At 40.6% G+C, this 22,706-nt stretch overlaps 1 protein-coding gene across 5 annotated transcripts in view; it reads right to left on the bottom strand.

Moving 5' to 3' along the window:
• Positions 1-22,706, bottom strand: part of DLGAP3 (DLG associated protein 3) — a 452,253-nt gene that overhangs the window by 95,441 nt on the left and 334,106 nt on the right. For all 5 annotated transcript variants that reach the window (XM_063454879.1, XM_063454869.1, XM_063454887.1 and 2 more), the window contains exon 4: positions 65-270. In XM_063454879.1, the coding sequence (XP_063310949.1) occupies positions 65-270 (206 nt within the window). The remainder of the gene's footprint in view (positions 1-64; positions 271-22,706) is intronic.

Below are 22,706 nucleotides of genomic sequence, written 5' to 3'. Positions count from 1 at the left end.
AACCTTAGCCACACAGTATGAGATCCAAAAAAAGGAGAGATTAGCTTTTAAGTTAGTGTCATACTTGGTTCTGGGATGGTCGACGCTTGATGACCTGTGATATCTCTCTCTTCGGGTGGCACCCTTGGGTGACATTTTGGTGCTGGTGTCAGAGTCTCCACTATCATCATCTCCCATGGCTTTGATGTAGCTGCCGCTTCTCATCCTTCTGCATGGTATTTCCCCCTCCTTTCCCGGTGCTGGGTATGCCCCCCACTCATCCGATGGCACCTGTAAGAATTAAAAACAGAGACATGATGGGGTGACATTGAGTCGGCAAGTAAGTTCTTGCTTCTATATTATTCACATTCATTCCAGGAAAAATAGACAAAAGAACTCTGAGTAAATATAATGGAAACACCTGCTAACTCCATAAACATCGACCCCATTAATGCCAGTGAATAGCAACAAAATAGCAATTCTCTCTAAGCCAAGCACATGTACATAACCAGAATACCTAAGGACTCCGAGGGAGACTGGGATCTATAGCAATGGATGACTGTGCTCCCCTGCAGACAGCAGTGCACAGGATGATATAAATTAAGCCATGGTATTCTGCAGCTCCAGCATTTGCAGCAGATTGGACACTGCATTGCAATGCCTTTCTTAGTCCAATATGAAATATCCATATAATAGATAGCAAAGTCTCTGGTACCTCAAAACAAAGGCACATCCCACTGACATGAAGAGGAATGAGTAATTTATTTCCCATGGAACACAAGACGGCCCCATACATATTCAGTGTAAGCATGAAAGTGAAGTAGGATATGCTGGCTATCCGCGTCGTACGGCTTCTGTGCTATACTCACATCTGTCTCCTTCACAGTAAAGCACTTAACACAGCCAGGCTTTCACAAAACTACACAGTATTCATCACATTACACTATCTGTATGACAGTGAATGTTGGCTGCAGGGTAAACAAACGCACAATTGTATTTTATAAAAATAATTCCTGTACAGAGGTTATAAACAGGGTCATCGAGGCCATTAATATATTTTATAATGAATTGTATCACCTACATTTCGTTACATTTACTTTCAAATATCTACGCAGCTAACAGAATTAGTTACTAATAGTGATGTCGCGAACATAAAATTTTCGGTTCGCGAACGGCGAACGCGAACTTCCGCAAACATTCGCGAACCGCCATAGACTTCAATGGGCAGGCAAATTTTAAAACTCACAGGTACTCTTTCTGGCCACAATAGTGATGGAAACGTTGTTTCAAGGGGACTAACACCTGGACTGTGGCATGCCGGAGGGGGATCCATGGCAAAACTCCCATGGAAAATTGCATAGTTGATGCAGAGTCTGGTTTTAATCCATAAAGGGCATAAATGACTTAACATTCCTAAATCACAATGGATATGGATTGACAGCTGACATATGGCATATTGACACCTGTCCTCAGAGACCCTGATACACACTGACACAGAGCAGAATAGGGACTGTTCCCCCTACATTGGGTCACTTGGCAGATATGGATTGACACCTGTCCTCAGGAACCCTGATACACACTGACACAGAGGAGAATAGGGACTGTTCCTCCTACATAGGGTCACTTGGCAGATATGGATTGACACCTGTCCTCAGGGACCCTGATACACACTGACACAGAGCAGAATAGGGACTGTTCCTCCTACATAGGGTCACCATTTTTAGCCCAAGGCAGCTCATCTCATCAGGCATGTTTTAGTCGAATGTATCGCCCACTGTCAGTCCCTTCGGGATCCATCCCTCATTCATCTTAATAAAGGTGAGGTAATCTAGACTTTTTTGACCTAGGTGACTTCTCTTCTCAGTGACAATACCTCCTGCTGCACTGAAGGTCCTTTCTGACAGGACACTTGAAGCAGGGCAGGCCAGAAGTTTTATCGCAAATTGGGATAACTCAGGCCCCAGGTCAAGCCTGCACACCCAGTAGTCAAGGGGTTCATCGCTCCTCAGAGTGTCGATATCTGCAGTTAAGGCGAGGTTGTCTGCTACCTGTCGGTCGAGTCGTTCTCTGAGGGTGGATCCCGAAGGGCTGTGGTGATGCGTAGGACTTAAAAAGCTCTGCATGTCCTCCATGAACAACACGTCTTTAAAGGGTCCTGTCCTTGCCGTCGTGGTCGTGGGAGGAGGAGGATTACTTTCACCTCTTCCCCTGTTAGATTCCCATTGTGCTGTGACATCACCCTTATACGCTGTGTAAAGCATACTTTTTAATTTATTTTGCAAATGCTGCATCCTTTCTGACTTGTTGTAATTTGGTAACATTTCAGCCACTTTTGCTTATACCGGGTTCTAGTAGCATGGACACCCAGTACAGGTCGTTCTCCTTCAGCCTTTTTATACGAGGGTCCCTCAACAGGCACGACAGCATGAAAGACCCCATTTGCACAAGGTTGGATGCCGAGCTACTCATTTCCTGTTCCTCCTCCTCAGTGATCTCAATGAAGGTATGTTCTTCCCCCCAGCCACGTACAACACCACGGGTAACCAGATAGGTGACAACGAGCACCCTGGGATGCCTGTTGTGTTTGGTCTTCCTCCTCCTCCTCAAAGCCACATTCCTCCTCTGACTCCTCTTCCTCACAATCCTCTTCCAGCGTTGCCGCAGGTCCAGCAAGCGATGCTGATAAGGCTGTTTCTGGTGGTGATGGTGACCACAACTCTTCCTCTTCACGCTCATCTACGGCCTGATCCAGCACTCTTCGCAGGGCACGCTCCAAGAAGAAAACAAATGGTATGATGTCGCTGATGGTGCCTTCGGTGCGACTGACTAGGTTTGTCACCTCCTCGAAAGGACGCATGAGCCTACAGGCATTGCGCATGAGCGTCCAGTAACGTGGCAAAAAAATTCCCAGCTCCACAGAGGCTGTCCTAGCACCCCAGTCATACAAATACTCATTAACGGCTTTTTCTTGTTGGAGCAGGCGGTCGAACATTAGGAGTGTTGAATTCCAATGTGTCGGGCTGTCGCAAATCAAGCGCCTCACTGGCATGTTGTTTCGCCACTGGATATCTGCAAAGTGCGCTATGGCCATGTAGGAACGCCTGAAATGGCCACACACCTTCCTGGCCTGCTTCAGGACGTCCTGTAAGCCTGTGTACTTATGCACAAAGCGTTGTACGATCAGATTACACACATGTTCCATGCACGGCACATGTGTCAACTTGCCCAACTTCAATGCCGCCAACAAATTTGTTCCGTTGTCACAAACCACTTTGCCGATATCCAGTTGCTGCGGAGTCAGCCACTTTTCCACCTGTGTGTTCAGGGCGGACAGGAGTGCTTGTCCGGTGTGACTCTCTGCTTTCAAGCAAGTCAAACCCAAGACGGCGTGACACTGCCATATCCGGGATGTGGAATAGTACCTGGGGAGCTGGGGGGTGCCGTTGATGTGGAGCAAGACGCAGCAGCAGAAGAGGACTCAGCCGAGGAGGTTATGGAAAAGGATGGAGTAGGAGGAGTAGAGGAGGTGGCAGCAGGCGGGCACCCACGTGACATCCATGGACGCATCGTCATCATCAACCGCTTCACTTGTATCTGACAACTCAGCAAAGGAAGCAGCAGCGGGTACAACATCATCATCATCACACCGTACGTCCATGTGTGTAATGCTGCCTGCCTGAGACATAGACCAGATATGAGTGGCACTGTGCAGTGGCAGAGGTTGGCAGAGTACACGCTGTAGGCCTGACACACCCGCTTGAAGACAACTAACTGCTATTCAATCTATAACAGTGAAAAAAGTTTTTTGTCTTTAAATGCACGCTATTGTGACACCAGATATGAGTGGCAATGTGCACTGGCAGAGGTTGGCAGAGTACACGCTGTTGGCCTGACACACCCGCTTGAAGACAACTAAATGCTATTCAATCTATAACAGTGAACAAAAAGTTTTGGTTTTTTTAAATGCACGCTATTGTGACACCAGATATGAGTGGCAAAGTGGACTGGCAGAGGTTGGCAGAGCACACGCTGAAGGCCTGACACCCGCTTTAAGGACACTGACTGCTATTAGTTTACAGTGAAAAACTTTTTTTCTTTTTAAAGGCACGCTATAGTCACACCAGATATGAGTGGCAAAGTGCACTTGCAGAGGTTGGCAGAGTACACGCTGAAGGCCTGACACCCAGACACTTGCAGACAACTAACTGCTATTCAATCTATTACAGTGAAAAACATTTTTTATTTTTAAATGTCAAGCTTAAGCTATTGTGACACCAGATATGAGTGGTGGCACTGGGCAAGTGGGCACAGTATCCACTGTGAGCCTGACACAAAAGCTGGCAGACAACTAACTGCTATTCAATCTATTACAGTGGAAAAACTTTGTTTCTTTTTAAATGCACGCTATTGTGACACCAGATATGAGTGGCAAAGTGGACTGGCAGAGGTTGGCAGAGTACACGCTGAAGGTCTGACACCCGCTTTAAGGACACTGACTGCTATTAGCTTACAGTGAAAAACTTTTTTGTTTTTAAAGGCATGCTATAGTCACACCAGATATGAGTGGCAAAGTGCACTTGCTGAGGTTGGCAGAGTACACGATGAAGGCCTGACACCCGCTTGAAGACAACTAACTGCTATTCAATCTATAACAGTGAAAAACTTTTTTTGTTTTTAAAGGCACGCTATAGTCACACCAGATATGAGTGGCAAATGCACTTGCTGAGGTTGGCAGAGTACACGCTGAAGGCCTGACACCCGCTTGAAGACAACTAACTGCTATTCAATCTATAACTGTGAAAAAAAGTTTTTTGTTTTTAAATGTCAAGTTTAAGCTATTGTGACACCAGATATGAGTGGTGGCACTGGGCAAGTGGGCACAGTATCCACTGTGAGCCTGACACAGAAGTTGGCAGGCAGGCAACTGCAATTAGATTACACAGGGAAAAAAAAGTAGACTGATGTTCTAGCCCTAAAAAGGGCTTTTTGGGGTGCTGTTCTTACAGCAGAGATCAGATGAGTCCTTCAGGACTGTAGTGGACACTGAATACACTAGCCTAGCTATCCATTTCCCTATCAAATGAGCAGCAGCTACACTTTCCCTCCTCTATCTAAGAATGCAGCTTCAGAATGAATCTAAAATGGATGCTGTACAGGAGGTGGGAGGGTCTGGAAGGGAGGGTCTGCTGCTAATTTGCTGGAATGTGTCTGCTGACCGTGAGGCACAGGGTCAAAGTTTGCTCAATGATGACGAATAGGGGGCGGATCGAACCGCGCATGTGTTCGCCCGCCGTGGCGAACGCAAACACACTATGTTCGCCAGGAACTATTCGCCAGCGAACAGTTCGGTACATCACTATTGAAGACAACTAACTGCTATTCAATCTATACAGTGAAAAACTTTTTTTGGTTTTAAATGCACGCTATTGTGACACCAGATATGAGTGGCAATGTGCAGTGGCAGAGGTTGGCAGAGTACACGCTGTTGGCCTGACAGACAGACGCTTGCAGACAACTAACTGCTATTCAATCTATTACAGTGAAAAAAAAATTGTTTTTAAATGCAAGCTATTGTGACACCAGATATGAGTGGTGGCACTGGGCAAGTGGGCACAGTATTCACTGTGAGCCTGACACAGAAGCTGGCAGGCAGGCAACTGCAATTAGATTACACAAAAAAAAAAAGCAGACTGATGTTCTAGTCCTAAAAAGGGCTTTTTGGGGTGCTGTCCTTACAGCAGAGTTCAGATGAGTCCTTCAGGACTGTAGTGGACACTGAATACACTAGCCTAGCTATACATTTCCCTATCAAATGAGCATCAGCTACACTTTCCCTCCTCTATCTAAGAATGCAGCTTCAGAATGAATCTGGAAGGGAGGGTCTGCTGCTGATTGGCTGGAATGTGTCTGCTGATTGTGAGGCACAGGGTCAAAGTTTAGTCAATGATGACGAATAGGGGGCGGATCGAACCACGCATGTGTTCGCCCACCGTGGCGAACGCGAACACGCTATGTTACTATTCGCCCGCGAACAGTTTGGTACATCACTAATTACTAAGTGCTTTTGTGATGCTTGTATAAATGTTAAATAGCAAACCTCTCTTCTCCCAGCACTTTCTGAAGCTGTCAGGACATATCTACTGACATCTCTGGAATTCAAAGCATAAATGGAGATTTATTTTCAAATCAAGTTAAGATTAGGAGTTTTTAGAAAACGTCACAGTTTGACAGTATCATGTCCTACTAAACTGTGGATCTAATCCCTGTAAGAGGACATTAGCAACCTGAAGGGCATTTACAGCTTACATCAGGTATCCATCAGTAACAGCACCATTCCTGAGCTAGAGACTGTCGGCTCACCCCAAAGTGTCATGTCATCTCAAGTAGAGAAGCACAGTATGCTCTTTTGAAACCCCATTTTCTGCAAAAGTAAATTGAGAACATAGAAGATGAAGCTTCCTTGTTTAAAGGACAACTGTCATCACATTTTCACTTATTGTTTTTTTTTTTTTTTTAAAGTTTACTTCATCAGTGAAACTTAATGTTTTTTGTTTTTTTAAATGATGCATTTATTTTTTTTCAAATAAAAAAATTACTTTATCTAGCTGAGCAGCTAAATTAGGTCAGACTAGCTTGCTGCTGTGTTTGTGTGAAACTGTAAGGTAAGTAAGGTTGAGCAGCAGCTGGTCAGATAACAGTCTAACCAAACATGGCTCAGCCAGATAAAAAGTGCAATTTCTAAAAAAAAAATCTAAATACATCAAATAAAAATATATTATTCAGCAAAATATTATGTTTCATAATTAAATACCAGGAAGTGAAAATGGTATGGCAGCTGTCATTTTAAGGACCACTTAAGTCACCCAGGCCACTTTATCTCAATGAAAACACACTTCCACAAGAAAAAAACTAATTGATCAGTAAAATTACCCTTACAATTCAAAATATTAATAAGCCTTTACCAATAACCTAAGCCAACTCTGAAAAAAATGGTAAAAGATACAATAAAAAAATAGCAACAGAATGGTGTTGGATGGCTTAAATATATACATACAATCACACACTGTGAATATCACAGGGTGTAGAAAGGTAAGTTTATATACTTAGTTCATATAGTGTCCAATATTGAACAGCTAGCTCTAAACTGATATAATCTTCATGACTTTATTAGGCTTTAAAACATCTAGTAGGCTTTAAAAAAGATCAAAAGGCTCCATAGTGTAAAACATCACAAAATAAAGATAAGTAGGGGGCAGGGCCTGGCTGCCAACCTCAATGGTCGCATGCAGAGTGTGTGCTCCGTGCAAGAAACTCCTGAAGTGCCTTTATCTGGGCTTTAGTCGCACCACCCATCTATAAACTGGCAATAATCTGCATCCACTTCTGCACCACTTTGAAGTTTTCCCGACGCACAATGAACAGCCTGGGCCTGACACGCAATTGCGGCGTACTTGTGGGTGCTGTCGTGGAGGAAGAGGGCGATCTTTCTGCTGGTTATCCTACTGGAATAAGTAGACATAGCAAGTGCTCCCGTTCCCCCCTCTACCCCTTGCCAGTCGGGGTTATCCCGGCACCAGCACTCACACCCTAATCACCAGATCCTGGTGGTTCTGCGACCCAGCACTCGTTCCTGCTGGCTGAATCGTCTGGAGCCAAGTTGGCGGGCGCATGCCCTCATACCATCCAACAAAACCTGATGGAATCCACCCTCATAAGGCTGGATGCAATCTTTATGGAATTCTGGCACAGGCTGGAGGAGAGGCGACTGGGAGTAAGAAAGCAATACTACTCATCCCCTGCGGCAGAGGGCTCAATGCCTAAACCCCCAGAACTACCAAACCCGGACATCCACTACATGTCTGCGCCCTGAGTTGCCCAGGACGCATTACCGTATTCCCAGGCTGAGGGCCTTGAAGGGTATAACCGCAAAGCTAATCCAATACCCTTGGTGGATGTACTAAAGCTGCCACACTGTGAACACAGCCATCCAAGACACAGCTTGTGGTGCCATGAAAAAATGAAGTACTCGTGTTGGCTCTTATGAAGGCCTGGGGTAAAGCAGGGGGGTCCACTAGGGGTCGATGGGACTCAGTCTCTATATGAGACTTCAGTAGCAAGCGTGGATATTGGGTAAATTCAACAAAAGCCTAGTTGCATGTGGTGCATGAAGTTGCTTAAATCCTCTTGTGCACCCTATAATGTGCCATACTTAATTAGTAATAACAGTCCACTCACCCGGGGCAACAACATTACTATTGATCATAGCCTAGTGTAAGCTTTATTTTTATTTTGTGTGGGATTAGTGTTTGCTAATGAACAGCTAGGAATATTCTTTCATGTTTCACTTCTCAATCTTATCCTTATATAACCCTGTGCATTCTTAAGTTATCCTCTTTTTGTTTCCCGTGACTCTTAACTTACGCAAAAATGAGACCTACATACTCTAAGTATGCAGTGTTGAACTTGTCATTGTATGTCCATAATCTACTTTCAAACCTATCTTGTATCTGTTATATGACTGTACTATATCTATGCATTGATACTAGTGCTATATAAGTCTGTATTTACACCTTGTGTCTTCAGTTTGTTTCTAATTTTGTACACATAATGTTCTTCTATTTTATGAGCCCTTGGGTATGACTGGGCATTTAACATGTGCAGTCATGTTTTGCGCTATCACCTCTTTTCTTGCTTATCAAAGTTCCCATATGTCTTAAGTTTACATATACACATGGTTTCTTGTTGGCCTACTTGTTACATTCTTTTATCTTTCTTAACCATAGGAAATTATTAGAAAACAAGAAAAAACAAATTTGCACCAAGTATAAATTTACATAAGTATGTATATATATCGGGTGCATTACCAGGGCCAAGACATCCATAGATAAAAATAGTGTGGCTGCACTCACGGATATTTCTTTAAAATATAACTTTAATTCTGGTTCCATTTAAACCATGTCACAAACATGTCATATATAAGGGAATGCAATAATTATAATAAATGTGAATAACTCACCCAGGTGCTGTTCGTGAGGAAACCGGCATCTTTCCCGATAGAGTGCGCATGTGCAGCGGTGTCTCCGTCCATTTACGTCATCATGTTGCGTACCGTCATTGCCGTGGAAATGCGGCAATACTAAGGCGTCACCATGGCCACATCAGCCGCTCAACGTTCACCCTGTGCGAGGCAATATGCTTAAACTGATCTAAATAGCAGTTGTAAGCATCTACAGTGCTGGATCGAAAATTTTAAATGTGATATAGTGTAGATACTGGAGATAGTGATTATTATCTATAAAGTGACAAGTGCTATCACCAATGTGAAATATCAAAATATCCATTGTGATCAATATAGTAAGGCAACTGAGGTTGCTATAAAGTGACATATGCAAGTGTCATTAAAGTGCCATACGTGAAAAATATACAAACATAAAAATATCAAAGTGCTAATAATTAAAGTGACAGAGTGATTAAATCTATCAAAGTGCTGAGAGTGCAAACAAGCTATAACTTCATATATGTACATACTGTCATTTGAATATTAAAAACATAACAAATGGACAACAAATGGATAGCTGGGAGGAATATAGAGATATATATACTAAAGTATCTACTATTTAGTCAAAACTAAAAACCAATTGTATATCTATGGTTATAAATGCTGCCATATATTCTATACCTCAATTACTATTCAATACATCCTCTATTGCAGCTACCATTAGTACAAAAATAAAAATATCTACATAGATAATACTGTAATACACTATATACTTTAAAATACATATATATATATATATATTTTTTATCCATATATATTATTTCTATGCAAGCAGGGACTAAAGTTCTGTTGTGATTTTACAGAAAGGAATGCAGGGACAATGATTCATTAAGACCCCTAGGAGAAACAGTATCGAGTTCGTGTATCCAAAATGCTTCTTTGTTTAAGAGTATCTTCCCCCGATCACCTCCTCTTCTTGATAACGGAATGTGGTCAATCGCCACAAATTTGAATGTGGCCAAAGTATGTCTCAGTTCTAAGAAATGTTTTGCCACCGGTTTGTCCGATTGGCCATCCCTGTAGGCCAACCGAATGCTGGACCTGTGTCCCCTAATCCGTTCACAAATGGCTGTTTCAGTTTTCCCTATGTAACAGAGACCACATGGGCAGCTCAATTTATAAATAACATGTGTGGTTCTGCACGTTATTGTAAACTTAATAGGGTAAACTTTGTTATTATGTGGATTGTTAAACATCTTCGCCGGAATCATGTGACTGCATGTGACGCATCCTAGGCATCTAACCGAACCCCTGATTTGTTCTTTTGATATCTTCTGGTAATTAGCTACAGGGTCCGTATGGACAAGGAGGTCCTTTAAATTCTTATTTCTTTTGAAACAAACCAACGGTACTTTCTTGAATTCACTTGGAAGTGTTTCATCACTTGCCAATATCTTCCAATTTTTCTTAACTGAGGCTGCAACTTGAGGAGATGCTGGTTGATACAACATAGGGAATACCAATTCTGAGGACTTCTTATTTTCGTCAGCGTGCGCACATTGTGCTTCTTGGAGCGCTTTCTCAAGGATTCGGCTATCATAGCCCCTTTGTAAGAATTTAGTCTTCATCTCTAAAATTTGGTTTCCCATAGTTTGAGTATCCAAATTATTTCTGATGAATCTCAGAAACTGCGCTTTTGGTAAGGAGTCTTTGAGCGCCTTAGGATGTGCACTTTGATAGTGTAACGTCGTGTTCCTATCTGTAGGTTTGGTGTAGAGTGAGTATTGGAGGCATGTATTTCCCACCTATCTGAAGATCCAAGTAGTGTACTTTTTCTGCACTTATTTCTGCCGTGAATCTAACCGGTAGTGGTAGTTGGTTGAGATCATGAATCATCTCCTGTGCTTCTTCAGCTGATTTATTCCATATGATGAGCAGGTCATTTATAAATCTGTAATATGCTATAATGTTGTTGTTGTACCGCTCCAATACTTGTTTTTCCTCATAGATGAACATGTTCGCATTAGCGTACATAGGTGCCATAGCTGACCCCATGGATGTACCCGCTATTTGAAGGTACCAAGTATTCTCAAACCTAAAGTAATTGTTTTGTTACCAGAAGATATCAAAAGAACAAATCAGGGGTTCGGTTAGATGCCTAGGATGCGTCACATGCAGTCACATGATTCCGGCGAAGATGTTTAACAATCCACATAATAACAAAGTTTACCCTATTAAGTTTACAATAACGTGCAGAACCACACATGTTATTTATAAATTGAGCTGCCCATGTGGTCTCTGTTACATAGGGAAAACTGAAACAGCCATTTGTGAACGCATTAGGGGACACATTCGGTTGGCCTACAGGGATGGCCAATCGGACAAACCGGTGGCAAAACATTTCTTAGAACTGAGACATACTTTGGCCACATTAAAATTTGTGGCGATTGACCACATTCCGTTATCAAGAAGAGGAGGTGATCGGGGGAAGATACTCTTAAACAAAGAAGCATTTTGGATACACGAACGCGATACTGTTTCTCCTAATGAATCATTGTCCCTGCATTCCTTTCTGTAAAATCACAACAGAACTTTAGTCCCTGCTTGCATAGAAATAATATATATGGATAAAATATATATATGGATTTTAAAGTATAGTGTATTACAATATTATCTATGTAGATATTTTTATTTTTGTACTAATGGTAGCTGCAATAGAGGATGTATTGAATAGTAATTGAGGTATAGAATATATGGCAGCATTTATAACCATAGATATACAATTGGTTTTTAGTTTTGACTAAATAGTAGATACTTTAGTATATATATCTCTATATTCCTCCCAGCTATCCATTTGTTGTCCATTTGTTATGTTTTTAATATTCAAATGACAGTATGTACATATATGAAGTTATAGCTTGTTTGCACTCTCAGCACTTTGATAGATTTAATCACTGTCACTTTAATTATTAGCACTTTGATATTTTTATGTTTGTATATTTTTCACGTATGGCACTTTAATGACACTTGCATATGTCACTTTATAGCAACCTCAGTTGCCTTACTATATTGATCACAATGGATATTTTGATATTTCACATTGGTGATAGCACTTGTCACTTTATAGATAATAATCACTATCTCCAGTATCTACACTATATCACATTTAAAATTTTCGATCCAGCACTGTAGATGCTTACAACTGCTATTTAGATCAGTTGTTTAAGCATATTGCCTCGCACAGGGTGAACGTTGAGCGGCTGATGTTACCATGGTGACGCCTTAGTATTGCCGCATTTCCACGGCAACAACGGTAACGCAACGTGGTGACGTCACATAAATGGGCGGAGACACCGCTGCACATGCGCACTCTATCGGGAAAGACGCCGGTTTCCTCACGAACAGCACCTTGGGTGAGTTATTCACATTTATTATAATTATTGCATTCCCTTATATATGACGTTTTTTAATGTTCATTTGATCCTGATGAAAGTCCACAAGTTGGACTGAAACGTCAATCTGTTTTAAATGGAACCAGAATAAAAGTTATATTTTACAGAAATATCCCTGAGTGCAGCCACACTATTATATATATATATATATATATATATATATATATATATACACACTCACACAGTAAAACTAAATAGTGATAGAAATAACTTAGATATACTTAAACATGTAAAATTAATTAAACAATGGTCTTTTTTTCTGTAAGCCTTTGAGAAGGTGATGCTTTAGCATAGTTCAGTCAGAAGTCCTCCTTGGTGTTAAAATAAATTGTGTTTTGATTGAGGTAGGGAGTTCTGTTATTGGCATCTCATGTAAAATTTAAGCAGAAAAGAAAAACCAATAGTGCAACGCAGTATGTTCAATATCTCAATAATGTGAAGAAAAAATACACTCACAAGGATAGAGCCTCCAATCAGCTCTTAGATAAGGCTCTGATTGGTACAATCCCCACCCAGGGATGAAACTGGAATTTTTCTCTTTGAGTGTTCACAGGGGGGATGGCATATGAAAGAATAAAAACAGGATATAGTGCTCACTGTTTCAAACCAATAAAAGTGTGTGGGAAAGTATAAAAATTAGTCACAATTTTAAGAGCACCTTCTACCTATTGTTTTCCCTTGGATTTTTAGGGTATCCAATTAACAGAATATGCTGCCATTTGAGTGAGCGCTGTATCTCCCCCTCTCTTTGTTATAGGAAATGATTACATTGAAATAGTGTCCACTGATTGCACTGTCATGGGACATTGTGTTCAAGTCCATTGAATGCGTTCCTTCAAAGGTCTAACAGTATGTCCCACACCACAGGGCTATTAAAGTTAATAAACAGTATTATGAAGTTAAAATGTCACGTAGAACTTAAAATTCTTATTTTCTCCCATTTTTTAAAATATTTTATTCATATTAAATTATGTTTCATACCTAAATATTTGATGTTAAATGAAAGCCCTGTTTCCCCCGAATAAAATGATATATAATAAGTGTGGGTGCGCTTAATATGAAAGGGTGGAATTACGTACATATAGTCAAATTCCAGGTTTTGTTTAGGTTTTGTTTTGATCACAAGTGTGTACATTTGTCTCAGTCCTTAAGGGGTTAAAAATGGTTGTTGTCGTTAGTAAATATCTACCTACCCAATAGAGACCCGATCAAGACCCGATCAAAATGTTAGTAAAAAATCTAAAAACGGGTAGAACCAATTAAAAAAGGTAGAATCTTGATGACGGGACAAGTAAACAGAGAAGAAATAAATGGAGACCCTAAGTTAGCTGATATGTATATTGAATTTTACAACTTATCGACAGAAAATAAGAATGACTATTCACCTGACAGAGCTAATCTTATTAAGGAATCATTGCTGTATTTAGCATGAGGCTGACAACGCATTTGCCTTGGGTGGCAATTTCTTCGGGCGGCACAGTGTCTCAGTGTGTGTGTGTGTCTGACACTGAGTGAGTGTGCGTCTGTCAGTAAGTGTGTATGCATTTCTGTCAGTGAGTGTGTATGTGTTTATCAGTGAATGTGTGTCTGTCAGTTAGTGTGTATGTGTGTCTGTCGGTGAATATAAGTGAGTATGTCTGTGAAAGTGAAAGTGTGTGTTGTTTAAACAGTGTGTGTGACAATTAATGTGTATCTGTCAGTGAGTGTATGTTAGTGCACGAATCAGTGAGGGCATGTGTCTGTTAGGAAGAGAATTTGGAAGGGATGGGAGGGGTGCCCACGTTTTGTCATGCCTAGCGCAGCACAAAACTAGAATACATCACTGTAAGGAATGTCGCGATAGGATAAATAGGAACATTTCAGAAAGAATAGAACATAACATACACAAGCTTAATATCAAATTCTATTACAGGAACAATAGAGTAGATTCTCTGCTAACAAATATACAAAAGAAATGGAAGTCAGACAAGATAATCTATAAACTAACCGAAGGAGGCAAATCTTACTTTAAACGAGATGAGATTGCCAAGCTATTCCGATAATATTACACCAACGTATACAACTCAAATCTTGATCCTTAGAATAATGAGATATATAAATATTTAAAACCTCTCCCATCCTTAAAATGACAACAAACCAGAGAGAACTGTTGAAACAAGACATTTCACAAGGTTAACTAAGATTAAGATTATGTAATTACAAAGTTACAGAACAGAACATCTCCAGGACCGGATGACTATACCAATTTATTCTATAAAGTTTTTAGAAAGAATATTCTCCCAACATTAACTGCTACTTTTAATGAGATAGCACATAAAGGTTGAGCCTCAAAAGATTCACTAAGAGCTCATATCATACCAATCTTGAAGCAAGATAAACTCCAAACAGATCTGTCAAACTACCATCCGATATTACTAGTGAATGTAGACGTTAAATAACACCCTGACATTTTAGCAGAAAGAATGAAAAAAGTATTGCCTTCAATAAGAATACCCACATCAGATTGGGTCTTGCAATAATACCCGAAGAGTAGTGGATATCTTGGACTGAGCCCAAAGTGAGGCAGCTCCCCTTCCGACCCTGTGGGTGGATGCAGAAAAGGCCTTCGATATGGTCGGATGGGGATTCTTAAGAAGTGACTTGACTAATTTTGGCTATGAGGGATGGATAGCAGAGGCAATAGGAGCTCTATACTTGGTACCTTCGGCAAGGATTGTGGGCAGAGATATGTGTTCTGATTGATTTAACATAACAAATGGGACTAGACAGGGCTGCCCATTATTACCATTATTGTACGTTGTGTCCATCAAACCCCTCGCAATTAACATTAGGAATAAGCCCCTGATTAAGGGTGTCAAACTGTTGGATAGAGAACTAAAGATTTGTCTCTATGCAGATGAGATACTCATATCTGTTACAGAACCAGAAATCTCTCTAACCAACTTAATAGGGGAATTTAGGAAATACAGCATTATATCAAACTACAAACTGAATATGAGCAAAACTACCATCCTTACTTAAAATATAGAAGGAAATACCCTTCAGTCGCTAAAAAGAGATTATGACTTAAGTTGAACATCCAAAGAAATCACCTACCTGGGTATTGTAATTACAGCAGATCCTAGGCAGGCTATGGAGGTTAATTTTTTAAGACTCTCTAAAGCGACCACCAGTTCATTAAATGAATGGAAAGGTTATGAGATCTCCTGGCGGGGCAGGATAACACTGTAAAGGCATATATCATACCCAAATGGGCATATTTAATCCACATGCTTCCCCTCTCTATATCCAAATACTGGTAGGATATGATAGAGTAATATTACAAACTATATATGGAGAGGTAAAAGGCCCAGAATTAACACTCATATTCTGTCTAGAAAGGGACATCATGGCAAACTGGGATACCCATTAATTAAACAAACATTCCAGGTTAACATGATTGCACACATCTATAAATTACAACAAATTGATTCAATGGAACAACCATGGCACACACTGGAATCAAATAAAATGGGTTTGGATAATTTGGCTGCTCTACTTTGGAGCATAAGTAAAACATTAAAAAAAATTCCAATATATCTGAGCACACTTGTTAGTTCACCAGACATTAAAAGAATGGAAAACCATAAAGAAAGAATTAAAAATGAATAACAAAATAAATGATAATATTAGCATTAAGACTTTAGAATTAATTTTGTTGGATACTGATCTCAAAAATTGGTCCAAGAAAGTGATTACCCTATTGGGGAATTATGTAATGGATATCAGATTAGGACGTATGATGAATTAAAACAATATCTGAACCTGACACCCAAAGAGATCTTAAATTATCTGCGTATCAACAGTTTTTTAAAGGAATATGTTGAGATTAGACAATGATACTGGGAACTTAATTAAGAAAAAAATTCTGGTGCTAAACATATAAACTTAAAATATATATATATATATATACTCTTCTGCAATGGAGCTATTGAAAACGACAGGAGGCGTAAATACATATCCATAGGGAAAGCATTGGATTGCCTAAAATCAGCACGGGGCGGGGCCACATATTGTTTTGGCCAATCAGGACCTCCTCATAGAGATGCACTGAATCAATGCATCGTTATGAGGAAAATTCAGCGTCTCCATGCAGAGCGTGAGGAAGCTGAACGGCAGGGATGCTTACTGTGCAGCCCTGAGCCAGGAAGCCCCTCCAGTTGCATCTAAGGAATTGCCACTTGAAGGTGTCCCTACGGGCAATGTAAACACTGCCTTAAACGCTTCCTTTTCTCTGAAAAGGCAGTGGTTTACATGAAAATGCCTGAAGGGAGCTATTATACTCAGCAGAACAACTACATTAAGCTGTAGTTGTTCTGGTGACTATAGTGTCCCTTTAAAAATCTAATGATAAATCAACTAGATACTTCAAACGTAGATTTCTTCCCACTTACACTACCCTCATTAACATGACTAAAGGTTTTTGAGATCACACCTTGAGCCAATCTTTTAAGTTGTACATCTCTCTGCCTTTCACACGCATATCTGCGTAAGTAAATTGGAGCTGGACTCCACAGCCATACAGAAATGTCTATGTATTATTTAATGTCTTATGTATTTGTTTGCTATACTAGGGAAACATACATAATAGGGGCCTACAATGTTGGCCCATAACATTGTAAACAAACAAACTGAATGTCAATGTTTATTAGTTTTGTATGAACATTTTAATCAAATGATTTTTTTATTTTTTTTAGATGGTTGTTGTATTGTATTGGGCAAGTAGGTTAGCAATCATGTATGTAATATTGTTTAAATATCCTATTCATAAATAATATAACTCCCTTTAAGGTCCCTAACTATTTTATTAAATATTTATATTAAATAAAATGGAGACTCCTCTAGCTTTTTTATGGAATGTAGATTCGTATTTTGTGATAAAGGAGTACAGTTTTGGTTGGTTCTGTCTTTCAACCCCTTAAGGCCATAGGCAATTGTACACGTTCTGATCAAAACAAAACATCACCAAAATCTGGAATTGGACTATATGTCTGTTCAACAATAATTTACCTCTTTCGTGTTAAGTGCACCCACATTTATTATATATAATTTTGTTCAGAAGAAACAGGGCTTTTATTTTACATTGAATATTTATATATAAAACAAACAAATATTAGATAAAATCTAAAAAAAGCTTGAGAACTTTTGTTTTTTTCTGTGTTATAAGTTCTGCATGGCATTTATGTGAATGTGAATTTCATAATACTGTTAACTTTTACTGCAATAAACTACACATATATTTGTTTTCAGCTATGCCTCACAAATAGGTTTTATGAGTTTTTGGAAAGTTAAAGGATCAAATAAAGGGCTTTCCCATTTCAATTTGCCAAACCGGTGTGCTGGGCCTTTGTTGCATTTAGGACTATGTGGCAGCCCAGGAATGATAATTACTCCTATCATGGCATACCATTTTATGTTAATCTCCATTTTGGTTTATTAATTTTCGCCTGTCCCATGTGTTCCTATTCCCTGCTATAACAAATGTATTTATCTGTCTTCTAGTGAGAGGTTACATATTCCCTTTTATGATACCCAGAAGAAGGTGCTAGGGAGACTTTCAGGGTTTACTTTACGTATTTCAAGAATTTTTTAGGTTTTGAGTTGGTCTAATAACATATGTTTTTTTGTGTACTGTCTAGGGACCTTAACTAGGTCTTGTGGTCCGACGGCGGGGTCATTTATCGAAAGCCACATCACATGATTCCAAATGAATGTCAGATTTGTAAATCAAAATGTAGAACTAAAACTGTTTAAAAAACTAAAGTACATACAGTTGAAAATTGTGGTCATAGACATAAAAATATATTTTGTGATTAATATGTTACATATATACCTTCTTGTGCAGGCGAAAGGGGGTGTAAAAAGATCTTATATAATAGGGTCTAGAACCATACCTCTCTGCAGTTGATGGGAGGAGATTATCTCCCCATTAGGGCTTCTTTCACTATATTTTGTTTGAGATTTCTGGAGACATTAAGCTGCATCTTGTTATTCTCACTGGTTTATAATTATTAGCTTTCACTTGGATTGAAAGTTTGAAAGCTTATATTACTCAGTCTATAATAACTAACATAACTAGCAAGGCTATTCTGGCTTAATCTTTATAAGTGTTTTGAGGTACCTTGGCTATAGCTGTGTGGGTGTTTTAGTGTCATTGTTGGGATAACATGCTTAACTGGCAATGTTATGTAGGGGAGGGGGAAAAGAAAATTTAGTGGAAGGGGAGGAACCAGGAGAAATTTGTACTGCATGTAATAAACGTTTAACTCGCAAGTTGGAGTAAACTTGGAATTAATAATAACATTAATAACTTAAAATAATAACTTAAAAACCGAGTGTAAAGTCAGAGTCCACACTCCTTGCTTTTGGCAATTCAATAATATTTATTAATAGAGGCTAATTAAACAAATAAGCAATACATATACATCTGAAATAGGCTAGTATATGTTGCTACTAAAACTAGTCATTGACTGAATGGAAAGTAGGCTAAATTAACATACCGTATATACTCGAGTATAAGCCGACCCGAATATAAGCCGAGGCCCCTAATTTTACCCCAAAAAACTGGGAAAACTTATTGACTCGAGTATAAGACTAGGGTGGTAAATGCAGCAGCTGCTGGTAAATTTCTAAATAAAATTAGATCCTAAAAAAATTATATTAATTGAATATTTATTTACAGTATGTGCATATAATGAATGCAGTGTGTGCGTATGAATGCAGTGTGTGTGTATGAATGCAGTGTGTGTGTGTAATAATTGAATATTTATTTACAGTGTGTGTATATAATGAATGCAGTGTGTGCGTATGAATGCAGTGTGTGCGTATGAATGCAGTGTGTGTGTATGAGTGCATTGTGTGTGTGTGTATATATTAATTGAATATTTATTTACAGTGTGTGTATATAATGAATGCAGTGTGTGCGTATGAATGCAGTGTGTATGAGTTTGTATGAGTGCAGTGTGTGTATGAGTGCAGTGTGTGTATGAGTGCATGGTGTGTATGAGTGCAGTGTGTGTATGAGTGCAGTGTGTGTATGAATGCACTGTGTGTATGAATGCACTGTGTGTATGAAAGCACTGTGTGTATGAAAGCACTGTGTGTATGAAAGCACTGTGTGTATGAATGCACTGTGTGTATGAGTGCAGTGTGTATGAATGCAGTGTGTGTGTGAGTGCAGTGTGTGTGTGAGTGCAGTGTGTGTGTGAGTGCAGTGTGTGTATGAATGCAGTGTGTGTGTATGAATGCAGTGTGTGTATGAGTGCAGTGTGTGTGTGTATGAATGCAGTGTGTGTGTGTATGAGTGCAGTGTGTGTGTATTAGTGCAGTGTGTGTGTATTAGTGCAGTGTATGTGTATGAGTGCAGTGTGTGTGTATGAGTGCAGTGTGTATATGAATGAAGTGAGTGTGTGTGATGCAGTGTGTGTTTGTGTATGTGTTGGTGGGGGTGGGCATTTTGATTGTTAAATTATTTTATTTTTTAATATTATTTTTTTTTTTTTTATTAATATTATTTTTTTTTTTCATCCCCCCTCCCTGCTTGCTAGCTGGCCAGGGAGGGGGGCTCTTACTCCCTGGTGGTCCAGCATTGGTAGTTCAGTGGGGATGGGGGGCTGTGGGGGCTGCAGAGAGCTGTAACTTACCTGTCCTGCAGCTCCTGTCAGCTCTCTCCTCCTCCGCGCCGTCCGGTCAGCTCTTCTGTCAGCTCCCACTGTAAGTCTCGCGAGAGCCGCAGCTCTCGCGAGACTTACACTGGGAGCTGACCGAGGTGCTGATCGGACGGCGCGGAGGAGGAGAGAGCTGACAGGAGCTGCAGGAGAGGTAAGTTACAGCTCTCTGCAGCCCCCACAGCCCCAGTCTGTATTATGGCAATGCAAATTGCCATAATACAGACTATTGACTCGAGTATAAGCCGAGTTGGGGTTTTTCAGCAGACAAAATTTGCTGAAAAACTCGGCTTATACTCGAGTATAGTAAAACAGGCATAGACACGTGATACAGTTACCACTCCATTGATCGTCAGCTGAGAGTAAGAGAGAGAGGGTGTGTATAGTGGGGAGAGGGGAGAGAGAGAGAGTGTGAGAAGGGTGAATTCAAAGAGACAGAAAATGTGCTATTCACAGGGCTTTAAACAGGTTAGCCCCTCCTTTTTTGACACACCTCCCTTAGTCAATCCCTTAGGATGTAACAGAACCAGAGTGCCTCCTGGGGGAAGGGGGATTGCACTAGAGAGAGTGGAGGAGGAGTTTATAAACAACCCAACTGATTTTGCCAGGTGAAAGGCCATGTGCTTCACAGAGGACTCCATTATTGCCTAAGGGTAAAATGGGGGCTTGAATCCCTGTATTAGAACACAATAACACTTTATTGGCATACAGTTTGGCTGTTAATCACATCCCCCCACTTATTAAACTGCAGAAAAGAAAACTGTTAATATTATTCAAACTCTGGGAGTTTGTCCACTCTGAGCATGCCACCACTGTCTACATGTAAACTTTATTTTTGCATCACGTCTCTATTTCTGTCAGCCTAGTGAAGATTGAATTTGTATGTGGGTTTAAATTGGTTGGTCAACCAAGGTGCCCACGCGTCTTCCCATTGTTTAACTTTGCTATGTTACGTAACTGTGAGTTTCTCATAAAGGTAATATTGGTGTATTTTTGCACGTAGTTCTGTCATTGAGGGGCAGTTTTGCTTTTTCCACCAGGTTCCTAGGTGGTAAAGCCACTATTGCTGCAATTTTTTTATTGATCGTTTGCCACTCGATCGGGTATAGCAAACATAATCCAAACAATGGGATTATGGGTGTATTTAGAATCTTATAGGAGTATAATCTTCTACCTGTTCACATCGACAGATCAAGCCTAGATCACCTACGGCAGGGGTAGGCAACCTTCGGCTCTACAGATGTTGTGGACTACATCTCCCTTGATGCTTTGCCAGCAATATGGCTGTAAAAGCATTATGGGAGATGTAGTCCAAAACATCTGTAGAGCCGAAGGTTGCCTACCCCTGACCTACGGGAACCTTTCCCATTACGCCTCTGCTCCTCATCCATCGCATACCTGGCTATCCAATTAACAAACAATGTGGTGAACCTTTACGATACAAACTACACACCCCTACTGCGAACAGCACACAAAGACCTGGCGCATTAGCGAACCTTGGGGATATCATGGCTGGGCCGTGTCGCCTCAATCAAAATGAATCTCCTACCTAGATTCCTTTACATCATTCAGACCATACCATTCCGCAAATCAAACCTCAAAGCCCACCAATCGGCGGTAGACTCCTTTGTTTGGAACGGGTGCAAACCCCGGGTACAGAAAACCACACTCTACGTCCCCAAACAAGATGGAGGACTAGGCCTCCCCAGCTTCGCACATTACCTGACAGCAACACATTTAGCTTAAATTCAACAATGGCACCTAGAACCTAACAAAAAGAGATGGGTGGATCTCGAACACATAATATTCGTTTGGAACCACCCATCCCTATACATGTGGCTCTCCAGGCCACATTGACCTCTACCCCCTCCAACATCCCCCACCATCACCTACTCACTAGACTTATGGGACAAAATGAGGAATAAATTTGAGCTGTCGACCTTTCTATCCCCAATCTATGACCCCAATCTGGAGAAACAAGCTCTTTACGCCGGGCCTCACACTGACACATTTTGCCAACTTTGAAAAGAGAGACGACATCTCTCGACTGGGCCACTTGTATCACAATAACAAAATCATAGAATATAGCGATATACCTGACAAAAACACCTTTACCATGTTTGACTACTTCAGATACATGCAGCTACAAAGCTTTGAATTCACGCCCGTTATCAAACAGGCAGGCACGGCTCCACTAACACAATTCAAACTGGATTGCATAAAGCACCCCCTCTAGGCAGGGTCAAATATCTGACCTATACTCCACCATAGCAACCCATCCAACACAAATAGCACTCCCCTACATAACAGCATGGGAAAAGGACTTGGCCCCCCCAACTGGTCACACATCTGGGAAGTCACAGCCTCCATATCCATCTGTGTGACGCACAAGGAACAGGCGTACAAAATTTTATTTCGCTGGTACTTAACACCCCAGCACCTAGCCACCATGCACCTAGCACCCTCCAATCTATGCTGGAAGGGATGCGGGAAGTGGGGACATTTCTCCACTGTTGCTGGACATGTTCCAAACTCCAACCCTTATGGCAAAACATCACAGTACTGATCTCC

This window comes from Pelobates fuscus, chromosome 1 (genome assembly GCF_036172605.1).
Source record: "Pelobates fuscus isolate aPelFus1 chromosome 1, aPelFus1.pri, whole genome shotgun sequence".
NCBI lineage: Eukaryota > Metazoa > Chordata > Amphibia > Anura > Pelobatidae > Pelobates > Pelobates fuscus.
This window is presented reverse-complemented; position numbering and strand designations above follow the sequence as displayed.